This window comes from Balaenoptera borealis (genome assembly GCF_965194805.1).
Source record: "Balaenoptera borealis genome assembly, chromosome: 4".
NCBI classification, from domain to species: Eukaryota; Metazoa; Chordata; class Mammalia; order Artiodactyla; family Balaenopteridae; genus Balaenoptera; species Balaenoptera borealis.
This window is the reverse complement of record NC_138861.1, coordinates 62,976,370-63,003,976: the sequence shown is the minus strand read 5'-3', so window position 1 is coordinate 63,003,976 and position 27,607 is coordinate 62,976,370. Positions and strand designations below refer to the sequence as shown.

General features: G+C 37.5%; 1 protein-coding gene across 1 annotated transcript; it reads left to right on the top strand.

The window, feature by feature from the left end:
* Positions 1-27,607, top strand: ENAM (enamelin). Its single transcript, XM_082390354.1, is given in 14 exon segments — positions 1-8,215; positions 10,363-10,374; positions 10,376-10,432; positions 10,554-10,598; positions 11,042-11,083; positions 12,796-12,942; positions 12,946-13,071; positions 14,075-14,110; positions 14,114-14,137; positions 15,601-15,651; positions 19,218-21,092; positions 21,096-21,098; positions 21,102-21,482; positions 21,801-27,607. Coding segments are annotated over 14 exon segments (3,435 nt in total). The 5' UTR covers positions 1-8,161; the 3' UTR covers positions 22,383-27,607.

The window sequence follows — 27,607 nt, the reverse complement described above, 5'->3', positions numbered from 1 at the left end:
ATCATAATTCATGTTACTATTTGGAATTGAAATTCCACAAATCCATTTCATATAAGTTCACATCCCACTTCATTTTTACAAAGAAGTCCTTGTAGAAACTTGGTTCTAGTATCCTGACACCTCTGATAAAAACATACATACCATGTATGTCTACCCTATTTAGACGGAAATAGTTAACTGCAGGCAGACGTGGGTTCAAATCTCCATTCTACCACTTAGGCTTTGGCAAGTTATTTAACTTCATTAAGACTCCATTTTTTCAACAGTAAAATAAATCATCTAAAGCACTTACCCCAGTGCCCAGCATGCAGTAAATGAAGTTATTTATTGTTATATATTTCAAGGTGTTATTACTGTAAAAGAATGATAATTAGGCAGGGTTTATTACTGTCACTATTTTATTTTATTAATTAAATTTTTTATATCTGTCTCTTCTCAAAAACTATTTTAGACAGTTCACAGCAAGAAACAGTAAAATGGGGGGGGAGATAAATTAGGAGTTTGGGATTAATATATACACACTACTATATATAAAACAGGTAAACAACAAGGACCTACTATATAGCACAGGGAACTGAGCATGCTCAATGTCTTGTAATAACCTATAATGGAAAAGAATCTGAAAAAGAATATACGTGTGTGTGTGTATGTATATATATATATATATATATATATATATATGTATATATATATATATATATACACACATGTATAACTGAATCACTTTGCTGTACACTTGAAACTAACATGACATTGTAAATTATACTTCAATTAAAAAGTGCAAGAAAAAGAAAAAAACTCAAAGAAAAAAGAAATAGTAATAAGGTTAGTAATATTAGAAGGTAGACACAAGCAAAAAGGAAGTTCACAGGCTCAACATAGGGTCAGAGGTTGAGTCCATTGCCTACAGTTGGTTAAGCCTGCTGCCTCTTTCCACTCCCATGGTCCTTCCATCACGCTTCTCCTAAATTCAAATGGCATTGGAATAACTATGGGCATTTTCAGAAGCTGAGATGTGGAGACATTTAGTCTGGGTTTAGTGTGATATATTTATGTGATCCACAGTAAACTTCTATGTATAGTTAAAATATAGCTAGCCATCCTCATGTGGCAATGGCTTCCAAGAATATTCCTACTTCCCATGCCTAATTCTCAATACCTACTCATTCTACACCTGACCTAAAGGTGCAGGACCAGAGATCATACTGTGAAACGAATATGTCTTGAAAGCTGGCACTGGAAACATGTGAGTAGAGGAGGAGAAATAGGGCTTCAAACATATAGATGCTATAATAGAGGTCAGGTAGTTAGTAAAAATATTAAGTTGTTTTTCGAGATTTTATATTGTTTGTACTATTTGTCACCTCTTAAATATCTGAAATTTGTTGCAATTTCTTTTCTTATCTAAACAAATATTTTTCTTACCTAAATTTTGTGTTGTTTTTCTTAAAGGAAAAGCCCCCAAAATTATACTAGCTAAGGCCTCATATAACCTGGATCCACTGTTAATTAAGCATCATATTTAGCTTAGCTAGTAACCAGAGTGGTAGGAAAACACAGAATGTTACATACTTCTTATTATGTCAAAGCAGGAAATAAATCACATAATAGTTGTAAGAAAAGTGATTAGAATTCCTACAATAAGATGTAGAAGGGAAAGGCACTGGTCTGGATACCCCACTAGCAATGTGACTCCAGAAAAATAAGTTATTAGATGTCAAGGACAGCAAGGTTTTTCCTGAAATAAAATTCTAGAAGAAATTTCCTCTGTCGAGTTTTATAGAATGCATTTTAAGTGACATAGTACAGTTTTCAACAATATTTTATGGAGAAGTCCTTCTCTAAGCTTGAGATTCTGTTTGACTAGCCCTGCTCACCTCTTCTAGCCTCATCTTTCACCACTCTCAGCCATGGAGTTCTTTTGCAGCCATTCTAGACTTTTCTAAGTTGTTAGAATTCACCTTGTTCATTCTTCCTCCAGACTTCACCAATGCTATTCTCTGCCTTGAACACTTTTCTATGTTCTTCTGGCTACCTTCCACTCAGACATCAGGTTATAGCTTATATCTCACTTCCTCTGAGACACCTTCCATAAAATCCCTCCTACGTATCCCTCCAATGTCAGTATTACACCTGACATTGCAAGGTCTAGATCCACTATTGGATAAATAGCTCCATGATGGCACAGACTCTGTCCGTGGTGTTTACCATAGTAACACCACTCACTTGCACTGTTTCCAGCACCTGCTGGGTGCTTAATAAGAGCAGATTTCCTATATCTATCTCTCATTTGTGAGCTTTAGTAAATACGCCTTAGTGGAAGTGATTCTTTAAAGGAGCTAAGCTAATCTAAAGGTATGGGCTACAGATGGTGTGACTCAAGTCACACCAGAGACAGAAAGTGGTTGAATAGCTCTATTCCCAAAACCATTTCTCTCAACCAGGCATTTCAGCAAAACTGAACTGCAAATATTTTAAGGTTCTCTTAGATTGAAAGTCCAGACTACTAGTATTCTACTCTGCTGATAAAAGACAATATCATAGGCTTTGGAAAACAAATAGGGAGATTCTTGTTAAGGAAACTGAAAGGCAGTGAAGTCTAAGGAAATTCCCAATGTCCCAGGGTTGGTGAGTGATCAATTAATCTAGAAACTAGGTATTCTGACTCCCTGTGATTTTTCCCCACATTTTACACCAAGATACCCAAATAGGGACAATGGTAGTCATTGTTAAGAAAAAAAAGCTAAATAAGCTGTGTCTTAATGTCACTGCTTCAATTCAGGCCAAGACAACATGGAGTAGAGGACAGAACAGGGACCCTGGGGTCAGACTGTCTGGCTTTAGCCACTTACTGGCTATGTAACTAAACAAGCTACTTAATCTTTCTATGTGTTTCCTTATAGTAAAATGTATATAATAATAGAACCTATCTCATAGGCTTGTGGTGAGGAATGGTGAGAATTAAACCATGAAAATTGCTTAGAGCAGCACCCAATGCATATAATAAATGGTCAAGATATATAAGATATTATTTCCATGATGAGATGACATCACAACCAGCTTCCATGAAGTATAAGTAGAAAAATGCTTAAGTCACATGAAACACTTACTATGTATGAGTCAGGCACTATTCTAAGTATACATTACTCAGTATTTTGAAACTCAAGGCCTGTGTTCTTAACTATTGGGTTACATTTTCTTCTCAGACTGAAGAGAGAAGATGGAGAACAAAGTAATCTTCTTAGATTCTGAGTCATTTTTAAGCTGATCTTCAGTACATATAAACACTACCTCTGAGGGTGGCCCAAATAAATAACCACCTGCCAGCAGTAACTCACTGGCATCACAGAGGAACTTTTGTATTTGTAGATCAAAAGCTAGACTTTAACTGAATAAATCCGATAAACTTTATGATCCAGTTTTTTTTCTATATTCTATTTATGAAGATGTTTGTTTACTCCTTGGAGGTTTTTTTGTTTGCTTTCTGTGTTTTTGTTCTTTTTTTCATCAATAAGCACAAAGAGGTGAAACAGCCTTAAAAATTTTTAAGAAATGTGTCAGTGGTCAGTAACAAAGCAGCTATTGAGCAAGCTCTAATCATAATCACAGGTAACATTTATATATCTATTTATGGCATTTATTTAAGCTATGCACTAAGAACTTTAAATAAATTATTAAATTCTCAACACACTAATGAAGGAAATACTATTATTATCCCCCACTTTACAAACAAGGAAACTGAGACTTAAATACTTTAAGTCACTTGACTAAGGTTTTAAAACAATTAAGTCATAGATACCAGAATTCAAACCCACTACTGAGTTCTGCCTCAGAAAATTTCCTATCCCAACAGCTTATGCAGGATGGGTGGGCACCTCAGCTGGGGATTTGCATGAAGAGGCTGCTCAGGAAATGTCTGTGGAATAAACATTATTAACCACTTAACCTGTGAAAGATTAAACTACACGTTCTCTTCCTTATGAAAGAAGGTTGCTCACTTTAGGTCCTGAAGATATGCTATAGGAATAGTTCCAGAGAGAAATCAAGATTGTGGATGCTTGGATACTATTTGGCCACCAATAGTGGATTCCTAAGACACTACTTTATTTCAAGTATCCCAAGTTCAGCAATCCTGCAGTGTGGAAGGGTTCTACTAATAATAATCCACAGAACTTCAGCGTGACAGTCATGTGCTTAGAAGATCTATTTGCTCTGAGAATCATAACTGCCTTTATTGCTCGTAGGTCCTTAATTATGAAGTATAATGTGGAACCACAAAAGTACCTTAATGTATTGATCAGTCATACACTGATCATCATTCAGTGCCTGCTAGGTGCCAGGCACTTTACACACATTATTTAAATTACTTCCTAGAAGAAACTTATTACCCCCATTTTACTGAACAGGAAATTAAACAGTTGGCTAATTTGTGGAAGGTTTAAACTCAGGTCTGGCAACTCCAAAGCTCAGCCTCTTTCCACCATAGAAATCAAAAGATTTTTCTGCTCTCAGTGGCTTAAAATCTAGGGCAACAAGAGGATCTTAGGAGAGTGGGGAGGTCACAGACCCTTCAAGGATATAGGTTCTCCTTCAGGGGAAAAAATTGCATCCACACACAAATTCTTACATACAATGGCATAGGTTTACAGAGACCGAATAAGAAGTCTTGTTTTATGGACAAAAAGGGAAAAGGGAAACAGAGAAAAAGAGAGAGAGAGAGAGAAATTCTAAAAATTTAAAAAGCCAAATAATAAACATATTCAAAAACAGTTGTAATCGTTTGGAAGGAAAAAGTATTTATAAAATAAGTAAAGATAATTGGAGTAAAGGAGGAAAAGTCACAAAGGACTAATATCAAAATATTCTATGGAGTTAAGCACTTCTTTAGTGTTTTTAAAGAAAAAAAGATGCTTGGTTGTTTTCTCAATCTGATCCACCACTATTAAGAGTTCACCCATTCAATAGCTTAGCTGTTTTTTTTTTTTTAATATTTATTTACTCATTTTGGCTGTGCAGGGTCTTAGTTGCAGCACACGGGATCTTCGTTGCAGCAGGCGGGATCTTTAGTTGCAGCATGCGAACTCTTAGGTGCGGCATGCATGCAGGATCTAGTTCCCCGACCAGGAATCGAACCCAGGCGCCCTGCATTGAGAGTGTGGAGTCTTACCTACTGGACCACCAGGTAAGTCCCTTAGCTGGGTTTTTAAAACATGGATTATTTCATGACCACTAACCAGCCTTATGGCAGGGGGAACAAGGGTAAACAGAGAAGCGATCAAGTGAGGTTTAGTAGCAACTCCCAATAACCTATATGGCTAAGGCTGATAAAACTCTAGCCTCTATGTGAAGGGTACAGGCAGAAACCAGGGTCATCCAGCATCACGATTCCCATTTCATCTTCGTGAATACACTGTTCCCTCGGTGTCCCATCACTTACAAGCAAATATCAGCATACACACAGTATTGTAATTCCTACTCAGTTTCTACAAAATCAGATAAAGACAGTCAGACACTTGGAGCAGATACAACTTTGCACACTTTCTTGGACACATACAGACTTAAAAGATATTTAGAGATTAATTTAAAATCATCTGGAGGAAAGGGAACACTCTTGCACTGTTGGTGGGAATGTAAATTGATACAGCCACTATGGAGAACAGTATGGAGGTTCCTTAAAAAACTACAAATAGAACTACCATATGACCCAGCAATCCCACTACTGGGCATATACCCTGAGAAAACCATAGTTCAAAAAGAGTCATGTACCAAAATGTTCATTGCAGCTCTATTTACAATAGCCAGGACATTGAAGTAACCTAAGTGTCCATCATCGGATGAATGGATAAAGAAGATGTGGCACATATATACAATGGAATATTACTCAGCCATAAAAAGAAATGAAATGGAGGTATTTGTAATGAGGTGGATGGAGTTAGAGTCTGTCATACAGAGTGAAGTAAGTCAGAAAGAGAAAAACAAATACAGTATGCTAACACATATATATGGAATCTAAGGAAAAAAAAAAAAAGGCCATGAAGAACCTAGTGGCAAGACGGGAATAAAGACACAGACCTACTAGAGAATGGACTTGAGGATATGGGGAGGAGGAGGGGTGAGATGTGACAGGGTGAGAGAGTGTCATGGACATATATACACTACCAAATGTAAAATAGATAGCTAGTGGGAAGCAGCCGCATAGCACAGGGAGATCAGCTCGGTGCTTTGTGACCACCTAGAGGGGTGGGATGGGGAGGGTGGGAGGGAGGGAGATGCAAGAGGGAAGAGATATGGGAACATATGTATATGTATAACTGATTCACTTTGTTGTAAAGCAGAAACTAACACACCATTGTAAAGCAATTATACTTCAATAAAGATGTTTAAAAATAATAATAATAAATAAAGTCATCTATTCCGGTGCAATTTTATTCTTTGTGGTACTAAATTCAGGGAGTTTGAGGGCTAAAAAATGCAGTGTTATTTGGCCCAAGAGGAAGGACATGGCACCTCTCATGCCTTGGAAGAACAGCACCTTGTACAACCCCTGGGTGAACTGATGTGCACAGTCACACAAAGTAGGAACCATCTTTTGGCATCAAATTCAAAAATTCTTACTATTTAAATGCCAACATTAAAATAAGCAAATATCACCACTACAAATGGAGCCATAGGGAACAGGAGAATCTAAGTTCAGCAAAGATAACAAAGCTTGCTCTTGTCAATGAAAAGTATAATTGTCCTATTTATTTATTTAGCAGTGAGGTCTTTATTACGGAGTCAGATTTCTAAAAACATCCATAACATAATTCCTTCAGCGAATTTCTCAACTCCGATTTTCATGAGGTTGTATTATCATGAATAGCTGAGAGTTCATTTGTCATTTTGCCTTTCTCTTCTACAACTCTGAATCCCCAGTAACTAACCTATATTGACTTCAAGAAGAGTACTATGTCCTGGTAACCTTATGTAATATGAATCAAATCAAGTCACTGAGTTGAATGTTGACATAACATTCCAGTTAATTTTAATTATATATTAAATATATACTAACTAAACATATTAAACTAAATACATATTTTGGCCTGCCTTTTGATCATGGTCAATGCTTCATGACAATAGCATATGGTTAATATTCATTCACCTTTGTTCCCTAAATATCTTTGCATAAACAATGTTTCTATACTTAAAAAACCCCAAATTCATCAAGGAAAGCATCTTCTAAATCTTACTGCTGTAAGCTCATTTTCCTGGACTGTTATTATACATAACAAAAGACTTGATTTGACAGCTCCTATAATAACATATTATAAAGTTTACATTGGATGTGTTTTTTTACCTTAAACTCTTGTGATGGCAAAAACATTTTTCTCAAAGCTGACTGGTTGTGCAGGTCTACAACAGTGCTTAAATGTGACCCAAGCTTTCTGACAAGGAGGAGTCTTTTTATTTTAAGCCTTTTTGGTACAGAACATGACATCTTCATGAAGAATTTTTGTTTTATCATTAAGAAATAAATGTGTCTAGCTTCTTGAGATCTCCCTGGCTATAGCAACTTGTAGTCATTTCCACTGTAGACCATTAAGAATATATTTCAAAGACAAGCTAGCAAAGTTCAAGTAAAAGTTATTTTTTATATGTTGGAGCTTCTAAGTGGCATTGGGTGAGTATTAGAGATTTTCAACATAATTAATATAGTTCCAAATAATGAACTTAATTCATAGATGTTGGTTGACTTCCTGATTGCATTCTTTGATGTTTGTTGATAATCAATTTTTGCACAGTAATCTTCTGAAAAACTTTAAACTTCTTGGTTTAGTTGGTGTATTTATTTTTCTTATAAGCTTTCTTCCAAACTAATTAGATCTCATTTAACACTGGGCTTTTGTACACGTCCCCATTGAGCATTCAAGTTTTGTCAACATTGCACTAAAAGTATCTCAAAATACAGTGCCTGGGTCATTTTCTCTCTGATTTAGCTTTCACCCTACTCTTAAAGCAATAGAAGATTAAGCTTGAAGAGAGTTTGAAGACTCTCTAATAAAGGTAGAGCTGAAGCTTTGCTCTTAGTTTCTTCATTTATTTGTTTCACTTCTATATTTGAGTTTCTTCTCATGCAAAATCTATACTTTTCTTAAAGGCTTATGAAAATTTTGGTGAAAAAATGTTGCTGCTGCAGTGCAGGCATGAAGCCTCTTCTCCTAAGCTAGATAACTTGGTGAGTATTTTCATTTATTTTTCCTAATACAAACAGATCACGTATCGAACTAAATATTGTCAGAAGTACACCTGAGAGGATAAAACACTATTTAAATATGTCAGAAGAAAAAAGAGCATCTGAGTCCACAGATGGAATGTTAGAACTAAGAACTTACATAGTCATTGTATTCCATAACAATCATTATAATTAAAAAAAAAAAAAACAGCTAAGCATAGACTTTTATCCAGTCATGAATTTTTAGAGATGGAAGGAATCTTAAAGTCATCCAACATAGTATATTAATTTTATAAAAGAGAAAAAGAGTGACATTTTATATTCGCAAAACAAAAGACCACATCTTCCTATATGAGTGTGTAGCATTATCAAGAATCTCAGTGACTGCTACTATAGAAATTAAATGGATGATTAAGCAAGATAGAAATTAAACATACAAAGGTTCCCCCAAAATCTCAGGCCATAATCTTAGAAAGTAGATTTAGGAAAGCATTCACCAGTATTCTCCTTATTAACTTCCTTGTGTTGTTGTAGCCTACACTAAGCACACTAGTTTCAGTTATTTTTAATTCTCTACAATGCTATGATTCTGAAAATCTTTAATTGGTAGGAAAGGCATTTACATATTACTGCTTCCTTTGTTTAATTACACTCTCCCAATTTCTCTGATATATAAAAGGTAACTCATTAAACCTACAGTTTAAGAAAATGATGAAGTGTCCTCTAGTTATATTGCTTCTGTGGAAAACAAGTAGAAGGGTGAGCATTGGCTCAAATCACTACTAGGTGCATTTCATGCCCAGAAAATGAAAGAAGAAACAAAAGGAATGAGCAAATACTGGTGTCTATATCCTGGTTACTGGCTAGGAATTGTCTTGCATCTGATAAACCATGAAAATATATCATTCTGATTAAAACCTTTATTTTTGTCTATTATATATGCAAGTGGAAGAGTTTTCTTAAGGGGTTACCCAAGTAAATGCTTTAGAAGAAACCTTGTTCAAAGATGTAAATACAAGTATTAATTATATAAGCCTTGCATAATTAACTAGAGTGGGATAAATAAAATCCATGAAAACAATCTCCAAACTTCATATATGTCTATAGTTTCTATCTTTTCCTCTATGTTTAATCAAAGTGTCTAACAAAGAGATAAATTTATAGTTTTTCTTATTTTTTCCCATTTCTTTTACCAGACCTTGAGCAGAAGTGATTTGTAAAAAGATTAAATAATAACAATAACAATAATAATAACAGAACAACAATAGCGGAAAGAAGAAAAGCATAGATTCTAAAATATTCCAGTGTATATAACAAGCCTTTTTATAATGGAATGTAGTCTATAGCACCTTAGAAAATAGCTCAAAGTACTGATTTTGGATTGTCCCATCACTGGGACTGAGATTATCCTGAACAGTGAATATAGTTAGACACTACTATGACTTTCTAAACCAGCCTAGCAACTAGAAATTCAAAATCACCAATATTCATATTTTTCAAGATAAACTCCTAATTTCTAATTTTCACATTCCAGTGCTATGAGCCATCTTTTCAAGCATCAATGTTTTCTGTCTCTCTGTCTCTCTCTCTCTCTCTCTCTCCCTCTTACTTTTATCTTTCCTTTTTTTTTTTTTTTTTATAAATTTATTTATTTATTTATTTTAGCTGTGTTGGGTCTTTCATTTCTGTGCGAGGGCTTTCTCTAGTTGCGGCAAGCGGGGGTCACTCTTCATCGCGGTGCACGGGCCTCTCACTATCGCGGCCTCTCTTGCTGCGGAGCACAGGCTCCAGACGCGCAGGCTCAGTAGTTGTGGCTCACGGGCCCAGTTGCTCCCCGGCATGTGGGATCTTCCCAGACCAGGGCTCGAACCCGTGTCCCCTGCATTGGCAGGCAGATTCTCAACCACTGCACCACCAGGGAAGCCCTATCTTTCCTTTTTAACTGACCCTTTTGGCAGCTTAGAACAGTACCAGGTAATAACTATCTAATAGTTTCTTAATGTAAAATAAACATGGCAGCAGAGGTCCCTTTCACTGTGTATATCAGTGTTCTCCTTGACAGGCAGGTGGGCTAGTGCCTGGATAAGCACCAAGTGCCCCCAGCAGAATTATTTCACAGTTCAAAAATAAAATCCAGTTTTGTATTCCAGGTACCAAGTGGAAAAAATGAAGATTCTCCTCATCTTTCTAGGTCTGCTTGGTTATTCCATTGTTATGCCAGTGAGTATTAAAAAAATTTAGGACTTTTCTTTATGTTCTATTGTTGCATAGCTTGGGGACAATTCCTGGGCTTATTTCAATTGATGTTCTGAATTTGTCACAAATATTCTCTCACTTCCAGTTGCAAATGCCCCGAATGCCTGGATTTAGCAGTAAAAGTGAGGAGGTATGTATGTTCAGTCTCAGGAGAGACATTTTCCAGAGCCCTGTCCTGAGAGTTCATTTAAAAAGAAGAATATTAGGGAGTTCCCTGGTTGCCTAGTGGTTAGGATTCTGGGCTTTTAATGCCAGGCCCAGATTCAGTCCCTAGTCAGGGAACTGAGATTCCGCAAGCTGCAAGGTGCCGCCAAAAAATAAAAAGGAGAATACTGGAAAACTTTCTGATATATAAAATTTCTTACGAAAGAGGCAGAGAGACTCTACCTCTTAAACTCTCAAATCATAGTGCCATAGAAGGTTTTTAAATTTCATTACTTATTTTAAATTCATGCATAACTAGTAAAAGACATTATGACTGTTATATCTAAAAATCAGAAACTTATTTCTTGTGATTTTATTGAATAAAAAATTTTCACTTTGTGCCACATAAATGGATTCCTTTTGTCACAGATGATGCGCTATGGTCACTTCAACTTTATGAACTCCCCACCTGTAAGTTCCGCTTTATATTATTTCTAATGATTTCTTGTTTATATACAGATAGTTATAAGGTTTGTCTTAGCTAATAAAGACACCAATCATTATTCACATGTTTTAATTAACCATTATAAGAGTTTCAAGGAAAAAAAATTATTTCACCTATCCCCTTACACCACATTTTCTTCTTATTCATTAATATTGTACTTTCATGTAGATAAAAAGCGTTTATTAATTATACTGCTTCTTTATATCTGAGAGAAATTTGTTCTGGGAAAAGACTACACAAGATATATTTACAAATAATGAGAACAAAAAAATAGCATAAGTAAACACTGGGAGGAAGATAAAGTTTTATTTGGATTATCTTGAAAGATAACACTAAAATTATGAAATAAGTTTTTGTCCAATTTTTAAAATTTAGCTTATACTTCCCACTATGTGCTAACTCTTAGAACTAACTAATAATGAACATATTATCAGTTGAATCTTCTGGCATAATTTTTCTGAAAAAATTGTATGATAGTACAATCATACTATATGTTACTTTTGACTTTTGTAACATGATCATGAGACCCATTGGGGGGAAAAATCAAGGACTTCATCAATTTTCCCTTAATCTTTTTCATTCAGGTCATTCTCTTTTAAAGCCCCTCACCTAAAATCATCATCATTGTCAATTTTCTCATTTTAACTTTTGATAGGCCCAACTTTTCAAACTCTCATTCTCAGTTTTAGCAAATTTGCCAGTGATTTGAAATTTTTACCAACTTAATTGTCATGAAATCCTACATCTTAATGCATGATTTGCAATTTCACCTTCCATCAATCCATATGGCATTTGCACGGTATTGTCTGTGTATCATCCATAGACAGTGAGAGACTGATTAACGAAGCCTGGAGACAGAAACTGGTGTTAAGTCAGAGAGGGAATGTTTGAATGGGAACTACTGTTGTAAGAGGTCAATTCATACATTAGCATTTTCAGATTATAACTACTTTTGCTTCCCTGCCAACCTTGTAATTGTGGAGATCTTCATAATGAAAACGGAATTAATGAGGATTCACCTGTAATCGAGAAGCATAGGCCCCATATAAGGATATTTACACACATAAAACTTTTACTCTTTTTTTTTTTTTTTTAACACTCTCACTTCCTTTGTCTTCTTTTTGCTCTTTCTCCTCTTCATCCAGCCTGTAACAAGTCACAGGAATTTTGAACTTGATATCAACTCCTCTGTAACTTGACTTGTACACTTCTTACCTGAGTCAGGTCTCCAGTTAGAAAATTATAAGCTGAATTCTTTAACTGAAATTTCTCACCTAATTCTGCCTTTTGCTTTGTTTCATTGGTTTTCTGAAAGACTGAAATTCATTTCTGTAAGAAAACGTGTAAAGAAATGCTAGCTAGGGGGGTGAGAGGGAGGTCCAAGAGGGAGGGGATATACGTATACATATAGCTGATTCACTTCGTTGTACAGTGGAAACTAACACAACATTGTAAAGCAACTATACTCCAATTAAAAAAAAATAACAAAAATAAAAAGTATAGGAGAGCATTAAAAAAAAAAAAATGCTAGCTAATGAGCTTGAAGCTTCCATTGTTGACTTAAGCTTCATAGGCTTTTTAAGATCCTGGACTGAGTTGTAGAGACTGACAGAAGAGGGTGGGAAGAGCTGGAGTACCAGCCCTCATGTGATTTTACTGTTATTTACTACCCTTGCAGATGGCACACCTGGGTCCCTTGTATGGAAATGGTATGCAGCTCCCTCAGCTCTTCCTGCCGTACCAGATGCCCATGTGGCCTCAGCCACCACCCAACAAGAAGCGCCCACAGAAACCCTCATCTCCCTCAGCACCCAAACACCAGAGCTAGACTGATCAAGCCCCAGAGACCCAGGAACCCAACCAGCCTCAACTAAAGCAGCCCCTACCGGAGCATCCTTTAAAGCAGCCATCACCCACCCCAACTCAGCCCCAAGAGGAAACCCAGACACCTCAGGTGAGGCTTGCCCAGCAAAATTCCAAACCAGAGTCATAAATGGCCTCAGAGGGCTTGGGAGGGCCATGCCATCCTCACAAACACACTTCCTCCAACGCTCCTCAACACAGATACCGCTATGTACAAAACAGCATCATTAGTTTGGACACTTTCTTCCAAGGTGATGCTGTCACCACCTATCCATAACTGCCTGGCGAGTCTATTCTAGCCTTCATTTAATGAAAAATTACCCAAATACTGTTGAGAAGCTCCTTTTAAAATACAGAGGCAACAGGGTATAAACATGAGCACCAATAGAAAAGTCAGGGCACAGAGATTCGAATTCTACCCTGGCCCTTACTAGTTGTATGATCTTGAGCAAGTCACTTTGCTCCAGGTTCATCATGAGTAAATGGAATGTTCTCTAAGTCCCTTCCAGATCTACGCTTCGATGATCTAAAATATTGCTCTGAAAGTTAACACTGCTTCCAGGACTTCAGGATAGCATAAATGTAGTCCTGACTTAAAGCAAGAAGATAGGCAGATGGTTTCTCAAGATCTCATCCATCATGAAGCTTCTAAAATGTTGTCTTAAGTCGATTAGCCTTCATTATCAGACCTATTATAGCTGTAGAGAATACAAATTTGAATGAAAAGACACTCCTGGCTTTGAATCCTGGCTTCAATCATTTACCAGCTCTGAGATTTGGGGCAAGTGACTCAATTTCTCTGAACCTCAGAATCTTAAGTGAAATGAGAATAATAGCACATATCTTCTATGGTTATGTGAGGATTAAATGAGCTTACTAGTATAAAATTCTCAGCACATTACCTAGAACATAAGTGCTCAATAATACTAATTGTTATTATTATTATTATCATCTCTGCCCTTAAAAAATTCACAGTTTAATGCAAAGGAAGATGTAGACTTCCAAGTTCCAAATAATTGTCTTTAGTAAGTTTGTTTCATTTTTCATTTACTCTTCTCATTTCCACATCACTCTGATTCTTTTGTCCTTTCTAGGCATTCCCACCATTCGGCAATGGGCTATTTCCTTATTAACAGCCACCGTGGCATGTTCCACATGTGAGTTCCTTTCCTTTAAACTAGAATTGAAAAATAATATTAGCATGTTATATCTCAAACTAATTTGAGTTCATACATTCTAAATGGAATGCCATATGCCAATCAGTAGAGAATATGAAACAAAATCATCACATCAGTAATCATGTAGGAAAAAAAGAACTTTTTAAATGGATTTTTTACTCAAATTGGTGAAATGAACACAGCCTAAATCATCCAACACTACTACTAACTTAGATAATGAATTAATTTCAAAAGGTTGTGCTCCTTCACTACTATTCCTCACCCAAGAGATGAGAAAACACAAAGATCATCCTCATTTAATGTAATGGGGAAATTGGGACAAAATGGAGTTTGAAAACCATGATTAGACTAAGATCTTTCCATAATATCTTATTATTTCTAGACAAAGATATTTCATTGTAAAGAATCTTGCAAATAATAATTATAGGAATCCTTTAAAGGTTAAAATCATTAAAATAAAACATAATGTTGAAATTGCATGACAAGCATTTAAAATATGAATCACAAAATAAACTAATTGAACTAAAGAAATATTAATGGTCAGTTGCAGTTAAACTAACAAAAACAACAACAATAAATATCTGATGACTCTTCATTTAGCTATGGCATTGGTTTTTCTTGTCTACAATTCTATAACCAAGAAGGCTTCTTATAACCAAGGAATAATTCATTTCAAGCAGTAAAAGTTTCTTATTTCTTTTTCCTTATAAGAGTGACATCCTTTTTACTGGCAATACTGAACTAAGAAAATGAAGGCAGTACCAGGTGAAGATTTAAAAAGGAGATGAACATGATTCTCTTGCTGAAATATCTATTAATCTCATCTATGTAGAACTTCTGTGATTGCTTTTTGAAACCCTCCCACTATGCTTTTCTCAACCCTCCCATGAGCAGAAACCCAACCTCCTAGTTTGATTAAGAAAATAAACCTTGGTTTTGACTATAAAAATATTTTAGTAATAATCCAGGAAGGATTGTCAGTTTGTCACCTTAAATGTAAACATTCAAAAAATAACATCATTATTTAATCTCAATTATTAGATATTCTAATATAGATGTTTGGATCCTAATAGCACTCAAATCTCTCTCTCTCTCTCTCTGTGTGTGTGTGTGTGTGTGTGTGTGTGTGCGTGCACATGCGTGCACGCACACATGTGTGTATTGGTGATGGGGCAGGACGACTGCCAGGAGATGCAGCCACACATGGTATTTTGCGTAAGATAACCTGGGATCCAGCTGAAGGCTCTGTATTTACCAGAATTCACTGATGGTTATGTCATAATTATTAATAGCTAGATTTTAAGAGCTAATGACTCAGAAGCTAAAAGCCACCAACACTGCTAACGCTGTCTTGAACTATTTTTTAAAATCTCGAGTTTTACAATCAAATGGCAGCATAGAAAGTGGTTTTCTCTGTGTTCATTGTGTCTTTCACCTTTCAGAGGGTACCATCAGGTTATGGACGTCCACCAGTCAGCAATGAAGAAGGTGGGGTAAGTACAAGCAAAGCTACGTTCCTCATTAGGAATTACAATCTGAAAGTCTCTGCTTTTTTTTATCCCTATCTAATAAGAAAGTTAAATTCCAACACATGAACCTGTAGCTCAAGCACCCATGATTTTTAAAAAGTGAAACAAACCAAGCAAGTAATCTAAAATAAAATAAATGTGATATATCATTTCTCCTCTACATGTATAGAAATCAACCTCTCTCTCTCTCTCTCTCTCAGAAGACTAACTTACTAACCTTTGCTCAAGGTTGATGCTGGACTCTAAACAGTGATGGAACAACTAGTCAACAGGAATGAAGTAAATCTATCTCAGAATGTTATCCCCAGAAGGGAATTAAGTAATCATCTACTGACCTCATTGTACAAATAAATTGAAGCCAAGAGAAGCTAAATTACTATTCAGTTTTACCTACTGAGTTAGAGGATAAACTGGACCCAGAATCCAAGTGTTCTGATATCCTATCCAATGGCTTTTTTAGTACACCACACTAGGAGAGGGGCCCAAATGCAGTGATACACTATTTAAATATTCTAGCAATGTGTCATCAAAAAAAGCCATTGTAGTGATTGTGGCACAGTACCCCACCCCTGGAGTGTACTTCCTCTTTTTCCCTAAATATGTGATATGTCCTCAGTGAAATGTGGAAACCTGATAGTTCTAGGGGGAGGGGCTGAGGGGCGGGTAGTTAAAATAATGACATTGAAAATTCCTATTCAGTAATGGCATAAGGTGCTTTCAGATATATCATTGTGAAATAATCCCAAATGATTATTCAGATAAATGTATGCAACCTAAAAATGGGCACTTCAATTTTTTTTTAAATTTTCATTGTGGTATAGTTAGTTTACAATGTTGTGTTAGTTTCAGGTGTAGAGCAAAGTGAATCTGTTATATATATGCATATATCCACTCTTTTTTAGGTTCTTTTCCCATTGTAGGCCATTACAGAGTATTGAGTAGAGTTCCCTGTGCTATACAGTATGTCTTTATTAGTTATCTGTTTTATATATAGTAGTGTGTATATGTCAATCCCAGTCTTCCAATTTATCCCTCCTCCCCCTTACCCCCTGGTAACCATAAGTTTATTTTCTACATCTGTGACTCTATTTCTGTTTTGTAGATAAGTTCATTTGTACCCTTTTTTTTAGATTCCACATATAAGCGGTATCACATGATATTTGTCTTTCTCTGTCTGACTGACTTCACTCAGTATGACAATCTCTAGGTCCATCCATGTTGCTGCAAATGGCATTATTTCATTCTTTTGGACATTTAGGTTGCTTCCATGTCCTGGCTATTGTAAATATGGGCACTTCAAATTTTTACAAACATTTCATGAGAGAGTGAAAGAGGATGACCCAGGCAATTAGCATAGGTATTAACAAATCTGCATTCCACCTCTCGGGGACACTGCCTGATTTCCTGCATGCTGTCAGAGACATATTCTCACCCATCCGTCTCTTCATCTCTATCCACAAGTAGGGATAAAAATACTTTTTCTTTAGATTGTATTTTTTTTAAAAGAAAAACTAAATGACCTAAATGCCACATGTGTGTCTAACAAACATACTAACTGACACTGCTCATGATGATTGCATCATTCATTAAACAAACATTTATTAAGCACTTCCCACTGTGCTAGGTACTGGGGAAAACAAAGATGAGAAGAATGTGTTCACTCAAAAACTTCACATGGGAAAGTCAAGTGGGAGAATCCCAGAAAAATAAGCAACTGAAATTCAGTGGGATAACTGTTAAAGCAGAAGCCTGTACTGCTGTGGACACCTGAGAGTAGAGCCTAATTCTGCCCAAGAAAACCAGGACAGAGAAGGGAGCATTCAAGCTGAGTCCTGAAGATGAATCAAGTTCTCCAGGAGGGATAAATGTATAGGCAAAGAGAAAGTTCAATCTGAAGAAGCCATGTGCAAAGGCACTGAAACACAGAGTACTCAGAGAACTAAAAGTAGTTGTTTTTTAATTATTATCTATTATAGTAAGAACACTTAACATGAGATCTACCCTCCCAACAAATTCTGAAGTATACAATACAATATTGTTGCCTATAGGTACAATGTTCTACAGCAGATCTTATTCATCTTGCTTAACTGAACCGTTAAGCCCGTTGATTAGCAACTCCCCATTTCCCCCTCCCCCTAGCCCCTGGCAATCACCGTTCTACTCTTTGATCCTATGAATGTGACTGTTTTAGATACCTCATAAAATGGAATCATGCAGCATTCATCTTTCTGTGACTGGCTTACTTCACTTACCAAAACGTCCTCAAGGTTCATCTATGTTGGTGCATATTGCAGAGTTTCCTTCTTTTTTAAGGTCATTGTGAATAGTGCTGCAAGTAGTGTGATTTACAACCGCATAAAGTACAAGGGGGAGGAAGTGAGGCTGGATATAATTGTTATGGGCCAGATGATTATTTAAAATAATAATAATTATCATTATTATATTTATTAATATTATATATTATTATTATCAGGCACTTAGTTAAGTACCAGGCACTGAGCTTTATATATGTTACCTCACTTGATCCTCATGATAACCTATGAGGTAGATATTATTTTATTATCTCCATTTTACAAATGAATAAACTGAGGTTAGCCCAGAGTCATACTATTAGTACTGGTGGAATAGGGATTTTAACCCATATTTGTCTAGAGCTCCACTCTTTGGCACCATGCTTTGTATGTTATGCTCTGGGTTTAGAGTTTGTCCTGTAAGGTAAGGGCAACTTTACTTAATATTTAAGGAGGAAAGTGACAGAACTTTCCCACACACCCACCCCCAACCTCCACTATTCTGATGGCAATGGAGAGGCAGGATTATAGGAAAGTAAAATTATATCCAGAGTAACCAGTAAGAAAACTGTTGCAACAGTTCAGGGGTATTGGGGATAAAGGAGGAGGGGACAAAGATGAAAGTTTAGATTTTATAAGATTTGGTCATTAATTATCTGGGGGAAATAAAGGAGAGAGTGGAAACTTGGGAAACTGGGTAGATAGTGGTGAATTCTGCTTAGATACAGAATATTAGAGAATGAGGTTTTGGGTAAAGTGACTCCAGTCTGGGTACATTCAATTGGAGATACTCATAAACTCTTTAGTGTAGCAGTCTTGCTGTCTCAACCTCAGGAGAGAATCATGTGCCAGAGTTATGGCTTTAGGAGTCACTGGCATGTATCTGTATTGAAAGAACTGGACTGCAATAGATTGATCAAAGCAGGTGTGCAAAATGAGAACAAAAGAATAAGGTGGATAGAGGATGGAATCCTAAAAAAAAAAACAAAAAGAACTTAGATTTAGAATCCAGGCCTAGGAAGAGAAAACTGAAAAGTAATGGCCAGAGAGTAAGAGTACCAGAAGGAAGAAGGGTCATGGAAACCAAGGAGGAATCAAATTTCAAGAAAGAAAGCATAGCCAACGGTGATTTAAAAGTTATGTGGCCAATAAGATTTTTACTATCACTTTTAAAAATTCCAAGCAGCACCATGGTGTGAAACAAAGAGTAATTATCAATTTCCATCTTCTTCCCTACAGAATCCTTACTTTGGATATTTTGGATATCATGGATTTGGGGGCCGTCCTCCTTATTATTCAGAAGAAATGTTTGAACAAGATTTTGAAAAACCAAAAGAAAAAGATCCTCCTAAAACAGAGAGTCCAGCCACCGATCCTTCGGCTAATTCAACAGTTCCTGAAACTAATTCTACCCAGTCAAATGCACCCAATCCCAGAGGGAGTCAGGGTGGAAATGACACCAGCCCAACAGGAAACAGTGTCCAGGGGTCTAACACTGTGAGCAATCCTACAGCTCAAAACAGCCCTGCAGTAAATGTTTCAGGCCAGGGAGTTCCAAGAAGTCAAACCCCACAGGGACCAAGTCAGACAAATATTCATGAAAATTATCCAAATCCTAACATCCGAAGTTTTCCTGCAGGAAGACAATGGCGACCTACTGGCACCGTTATGGGGCACAGACGTAATGGGTCTTTTTACCGAAATCAACAAATTCAAAGGGGTCCCTGGTGGAACTCCTTTGCTTTGGAAGGCAAACAAGCAGTTCGTCTAGGATATCCAATATATCGCAGAGCTTATGCTTCCACTGCAAGAGGCAATTCTCCCAATTATGCAGGAAATCCAGCAAATTTCAGAAGAAAGCCTGAAGGGCCAAATAAACACCCTGTGGGAACCAATGTTGCCCCTCTGGGTCCCAAACGTGGTACTGTTGGCCACAATGAAAACATCCAAAATCCAAGAGAGAAGCCAGTAAGTCAAAAAGAAAGAAGTGTCATTCCTACAAGGGATCCAAATGGCCCCTGGAGAAACTCTCAAGACTATGGAGTTAATAAATCAAACTGTAAACTGCCTCATCCTGAGCATAACACGCTAGTCCCAAATTTTAATTCTATTGGTCAACGTGAAAACTCTTATTACCTGAGAGGAGATTCCAGAAGAGCTCCAAATTCTAATGGACAAACGCAAAGCCAGAATTTGCCCAAAGGGATTATTTTAGAGCCAAGAAGAATTCCACATGAATCAGAAATTAATCAGCCAGAATTAAAGCACAGTATATATCAGCCTGTGTACCCTGAGGGATTCCCTTCCCCTGCAACGGAACATTTTCCTGCTGGAAGAAATACTTGGAACCAACAAGAAATCTCTCCACCTTTTAAGGAAGATCCTGGAAGGCATGAAGAACACTTACCTCATCCTTCCCATGGCTCTGGAGGATGTGTTTACTACCCTGACTATAACCCCTATGATCCCAGGGAAAACTCACCATACCTTAGAAGTAATACATGGGCTGAAAGAGATGATTCTCCCAATAGAATGAGGCAACCTGAAAATCCACACTATCCCATGAATACTACAGACCCAAAAAAGACAATCCCTTATAATGAAGAAGACCCAATAGATCCAACTGGAGATGAATCTTTCCCAGGACAAAGTAGATGGGGTGTGGTGGAGTCAAGCTTTAAAGGAGACCCAACAGTTAGGCACTATGAAAGCGAGCAATATACCTCAAATCAACCAAAGGAATACCTTCCCTATTCCTTAGATAATCCATCAAAACCCAGGGAGGATTTCCCTTATGGTGAATTTTACCCCTGGAGCCCAGATGAGAATTTCCCATCATATAATACAGCTCCCACTGAACCACGGCTGGTGGAGAGCAGGGGCTATTATGCTAATAATGCCGTTGGACAAGAAGAAAGCACTATGTTTCCTTCTTGGAACTCCTGGGACCACAGGATCCAAGCCCAAGAGCAGAAAGAAAGAAGGCCATATTTTAACAGAAATTTCTGGGATCAGCCAACAAATTTACACAGAGCCCCTGCTAGTTCACCATACCAGAAGGAGAACAAGCCTTATTCCAGTAACTCCCCAGCTGGGCTTCAGAAAAATCCAATATGACATTAAGGTGAGAATTTGAATTATGGCATGCAGATCACTAGGTTAAATTCACCAGAGAGAGAACACTTGGCTTTCCCAGACTTAATTCCTCCAAGTTACCCAGCAGGTCAAAAAGGAGCACATTTATTTCACCTAAGCCAGAGAGGTCCTTGCTGTGCTGGTGGCTCCACAGGGCCCAAGGACAATCCACTTGCTCTACAAGACTACACTCCATCTTTTGGTCTTGCACCAGGGGAGAACCAAGACACCAGCCCTGTGTATACAGAAGACAGTCATACTAAGCATGCAAGACATACTATCTCCCCGACAAGCATTCTACCTGGCCAAGGAAACAGCTCAGAAAAAAGACTGCCTGGAGAAAGTCAAAACCCAAGTCCTGGGCTTCCCTGGTGGCGCAGTGGTTGAGAGTCTGCCTGCCAGTGCAGGGGACACGGGTTCGAGCCCTGGTCTGGGAGGATCCCACATGCCGCGGAGCGGCTGGGCCTGTGAGCCACAACTGCTGAGCCTGGGTGTCTGGAGCCTGTGCTCCGCAAAGAGAGAGGCCGCGACGGTGAGAGGCCTGCGCACCGCGATGAGGAGTGGCCCCCACTCGCCGCAGCTGGAGAAAGCCCTCGCACGGAGGCGAGGACCCAACACAGCCAAAAATAAAAATAATAAATAAATAAAAAAAAAAAAAAAAAAAAAAAAAACCCAAGTCCTTTCAGAGATGACGTGTCCACTCTGAAGAGGAACACACCATGTTCTATAAATCAGTTGGGCCAAAGGGGAATTATGCCCTTTCCTGAAACCAGTTCCCTTCAATCAAAGAATACACCTTGCCTCAAAAGTGATCTTGGAGGAGAAGGAAACATTTTGGAACAAATATTTGAAGGCAACCCTCTCAATGAAAGAACTGTTGCTCTTACTCCTGAGCAGCTTGTTATTGGTATACCTGACGAAGGTCCCAAGCCAGAAGGAATTCCAAGTGAAGTGCAAGGAAATGAGGGTGAAAGGCAGCAGAGAGCATCTAGCATCCTACAGTTACGATGTTTTGGCTCCGAATTAACAAAGTATCACACCTCCAGCACTGGAACTCCATCTAGCTTTGGAAGGCAAGGCTCATTTGATGGGGATCCAATTACGCCTACTGAAATTCCTAACTCATTGGCTGAGTTAGCTACCAGGGCACAGTTTCAGAATATAAATGTAGACCCACTTAATGCAGATGAACACACTCTATTTGATTCTCTTCAAGTAGGGACCAATCCACAGGACCAGGTGCAAGACTGCTTACTACTTCAGGCCTAGGAATTACCTCAATCAAGCATTCTTTGGGGAAGGAAAATACCTGCTATTCTACAGTGGTTTCCAGACATTCTTCCCCCAAGACTTGATAAGTATCTCACCCTCTTGGCAACCCTTAAGTTTTTCCCCATTCCAGCAATAGGAGGTTGGGGCTCTGGGAGTTGCTAGATCCAGTATTGTCACCAATTAGCACAGACTTAAAAAAAAAAACAAAGCAGGAAGGCTATGACCACCACTGCCTTGAAACTTGGAAGCCACTTGTCTGGATTAGTTTCCCCGTTGCTTGCCGATTCTTCCTTTTTCTCTCAAGGTTCCATACTTGCAAAATTGTCTGGTTTTGCAGGACAGAAAAGCAGATGAACTTTCCATTTTATGTATGGAGATCTATACATCAATATGACCCTAATGCACTGTACTTTTTTTTTTTTCTCGTGTTGGTCTTTGTCAGGTTTTTTTTTTTTCCTGGTTAATATTCTCTTTTGGAATTTTTTCTTCTACTACCTCTTTCTTTACATTTATCATTTCCTTTTTTATCTTCCTTCCTTCTTTTCTTTCTTTCAACCATTCTATGTTTAGTTTTCTATTTTTTCCTTCCCCATCTTTCTCTCTCTCTCTATCACTTCTTATATAATAAGCTATCTTTAACCATCACTAGTCTTTACATCTACTTTCTCCATATGTCTTCCTCTCTTTTCACCTTTCTGTTCTGTCTCCCAGTGTATCACTTGTCAATCAATCTCTTTCTCTGACTCCTTTCTTCCCTTCCATTTATCTTTTTTCCCTGCTATACCATTTGGATATCTTAAGACCGCCCATCTCACTCCCTCTTTGTATTTACTCTAAATTCTATCCCAATTTTTCTCTTGGCCCAGCCTAACCATCATTGTAGAATGTATTTTGGAAATAGTAGACACTATTACCTACTTTTATTTTTAATTTTCTTATGGCCTTTACCAGGTAGACACAGCTCAGCCAGAGGAACACATTCAAGAAGAAGAATGGGGGAAGAGAGAATATTTACCCAGAACTAGTAGCCTGGAGACAAGACTTAGGAAAGTAGAGAGGGAAGGACTCCCCCTCTTCGACTGAGCATCGGATAAAAAGAGTAGGACTTGCCATACCCCATCACCAACTCATAATCTGCAGGATCTAGAGAATATATTGGGGGTAACACTATCCTAATCAAATAAGAGAAACACTCAGTGGTTAATTTCTTTAGTAGCCCAGTATAAGTGATTCTACTGGTGTATGCTACTACTAACATACAGACTTATTCTTCATGCCCTGGTAGAATTATTCACAGACACACTTCCTTTGTATCTTGATTAAATAGTGTAAATTATTTTGTAAAGTAGATATTTCTATATTGCCTTGCTTAGAATACATCTAGGTATTTTGTTTTGTTTTTACTAATGGCACTTCAGCCTACTCTCTGTATATTCCTTCCTAGAGAGGAAGAATTCTCTGAATTACCTAGAAAGTTACCTTTTAGCTCTTAGGAATTTATTAGGAGAAAATTTCCTAGGACAGATTTCACAAGAAGATCTCAGACATTTGAGAAAATATGTTGAAAACTTCCTGAGGAAAGGATTCTTGTCCTTTGAGTCTTCTCAAGTTCCTGGCACAGTGTCTTGCACATAGTAGACAGCTTATAAATATTTATTGACTGACTGGTTTTAAAACAGCTTTTGAAGCTCCCACAAAAATAGCGCAGTGTGCTTGTCCTGTGGGTAAACCATCTGGGATGCTGAACGAGCCACCACACTCTGTAGCTTTACATATTCAACAACATTTGCGTTGTAGAATCTCAGGGTAAGAAGGGATCTTAGAGGTAGATTACCTAGGCCAATCCACTAGTTGCTTAAATCCACCACTGCCACCACCAGATTTTAATCACACACTGAAAAATTATTAACGTATTCTATATAAAACTGTCTCTTAAGAATTATCCTCATCAAAATAAAACTACATTGTTATGTTTCATTACTATTTTCCAAATGATTTTTTAAATCTAGATATGAATACTTTCACTGTAAAATACTCATTCACTTCAATATTTCATCAAAATGCATGGATCATGTATTTCTTTTGGCAGATAAGTCAATGGATCTTCATCTACGAGGCACCATAGCTTTAATTTATCATCTGAGACCTCTGTAATGTAAAATGTAAAAGCACAGGGGGACAAAAATATCTACTGAATTTGAGCATATAGAGTGAAAAAAAGGGGGGAGGAGGCATCCCTGTAGAAAACGACTCTTCATCTTACCACCATAGGTATCCTTCCATAAACCTGGATTCCAGGGCTAAGTTCCTTACAATAAAAAACTTATTCTGCGTGCCCTTGCTAAGTTATTTATTAAGCTTTTAAAGTCAGCTCTAAGATGAAGGTGCATACAGTGGGGATGGCAGGCCCTGAAAGTGATCCCCTCTTGTCTCTAGTGCCCCCATCCCACCACCATGGCCCTATTGCTATGATGAGTTCCTATGTTTAGTGGTTATCACCTGCTGATTCTAAAATGGCTGGATATATCCTGGTGATGACTCCAGTTGATAAATTAAAGAAGAAGAAAATAATATCTGAGGATGACAAACAAAAGAAATAATCCAGCAAAGCTAACACACACTTGCCTTATAAGCTTTTCTGTCTCACAGCCTATAACAGATTTCTCTAAAGGGTGGTTGGGCATTGATCCAGTTAGCTGGAGGAAGTCCTGTATTTTTTCACTTTGAGCAAGAAGCAAAATAGGATGATGAAATATAGGGTCCAACCACCTCTGAAAACTCAGCCTAGTAGCCGTTATCACAGAGATTCTTCCCTGACTTTTTGGATCCCCTGAACATGATTTATTTTAGTCACTCATATCAGAGTCTTAAATTTATACATCTTAAAAGAAAAGTCACAAGACATGCCATGTGAGTTACTTTTATCATTTGTTTTGACATGACTCTGCCCTCACTTAACCTAGTCTCCTTTGGTCGTGACCTGAAGGACCCTAAAGAAGATTCATCTTGCCTTCAGGAAACCAAACTTTATTTCTAAAAGCCAAAAAGGGAACCAGAAATGTAGGACTTGAAGTCAACAGCTCTGTCCTTCCTTCACAAAACCTCAAAGGTTTCACTGTGACTCAGACCAAGTACGCAACTAAAACTCAGAAGAAAACTGCACTTGATAGGAAAGAGGTAATCACCGTTTCATAATGGGTTATAGCTACTGGTTTTGTCCACCTGTTCTTCCATGCCTCTGCACCTCATCCCTAGCCCAATAACATCAGCCACTGGATCTTTTTCTCTCCCTTTGAATTCATAGCCAATAAACAGGATTCAGCTGGTAACAAACAGAACACCATGCTGAAAGAGCAGAATTTTTCAAATAAAGGAGCAAAGAGGAAACTAAGCTGTAATTCAACACAGATGTAACTGTGAAATAGATGAAGCTGCCCTCAATGCCCCATCACCTTCCCAGTCAAGGTCCTCTGCTATCACCGTGCCCCATTTCATCTCCCTGAGGACACAGCACCCGCACCCTCCATTTCTGTGCTTCATCAAAATGGGACAGTAATTTCCTCTGTACTTATCCAAATAACCATGCCTCATTCTTCTCTGCACTGTATACAGCAGGTATTTGCTATGGTTAAACTGGCAAAAATATTCCTTCTCAAGTGTTGGTTAATATGTAGTCCTCCCAGATCATCCACCATGCCCTTAAAGAGTGAGTCTAATCACGGCATGCTACATCAGAGTTTCTCGAGCATTAACATGCACATGAATCTTATTAAAATGCAGGTTTTGATTCTGTGATCTGGAGTGGGGCCTGTAATTCTGTATAATGAACATGCTCCCAGATGATGCTGAATCAGCCAGTTGGTAGATCAAAGTTGGAATGGTGAAGTGCTAGGCTATTTCCTGTAAGTAAGGGGTAACTGCACACTCACCAGAGAAGGAACAGAAAGGTCTCGACCACTGAAAAAACTGAATATCACCAATTTGAGGGGATTTATATAAATGAAGCATGTAAGTGACAGGTTCGATACAGAACACAAAGAAAGAGGGGCAGGCCAATCCTGTCTCTATTCCTACATGTATGTTATGCTTCCTCCTGTCTCTTTGCCTGGCTCATGTAGTTCTAGAAAGTTCTACTTCCACCCATAAAGGCCCTATTCCGTTAATATCTCCTCCAAGATTACCCTAGCCCTAAGCTCCCCAGCTTCCATGAAGGCTCACAGCACATCGTTCTTTATATTTAATCACTCACTGTCTTATATCATGTGCTGATTTTTTCCTGTGTTAGTTCTACCTGTAGAAGAGGGAAGAAAACTCCTAAAAAGGGAGGCTCAGTTCTTATTCATCTCATGTAACTATCACTCACAATAACTGGCATTGTGCTGAGGACAGAGTAGATGCTAAATAAATGTCACTTTTTCTTTAAATACATTTTGTAAATGAATAGAAATTTAGAATTTCCCAAATTTTAATATAATTGATTAAAAATAAAAATTAATAACAATATTTTTCTAGTTACCAAAATACATACTCATTGTAGAATATTTGGCAAGTAATAAAAAGTAAAAGGTAAACAAATATAAATAACACATAATCCCACTAGCCAATGTTAATACTTTGGTCTATTTTCTCTTTTATGTGCGTAAGGGAGGGAGGGTCTTGAAGTAATTATTTTATGAAATAGCCTACATTTCCCTCTTCATGTTATATAAGCAATTTCCATATAATTAAAAATACTTAAAGCTTCATGTTTGTTGTCTGTAAAATATTCTCAAGTATACACTATATTATCATTCCCTTCAATGATGAACTTAAAGTCTCTTATGAATTTTCACTATAATAAATAATGTTGTGATAAATATCTTTATTCCTCTTTGTCCATACTTCTGATTACTTCCTCAGAAGTGGAATTACTGGGGGAAATGGTCTGAAAAATGTATTTTAGACAGGATAACACTGAATGAGATCACTGGCTTTGGAGCCTCACAGTCTGGATCCAATTATCAGTTCTCTATATACTATTTGTCAAACCTTAATAAGATTACTTTATCTCTTTGCATCTTAGTTTCATGATTTGTAAAATGAAGACGACGATTATTTCACAGGACACTTATCAGGACTAAATGAAACGTGTTAAAATGCATATGCATTGTATTTCATAAATCAACCACTAGGTGGTGATGGAGGTTTATAATTCTAAAGTCGTGGTTCTAAAGCAATTCCCA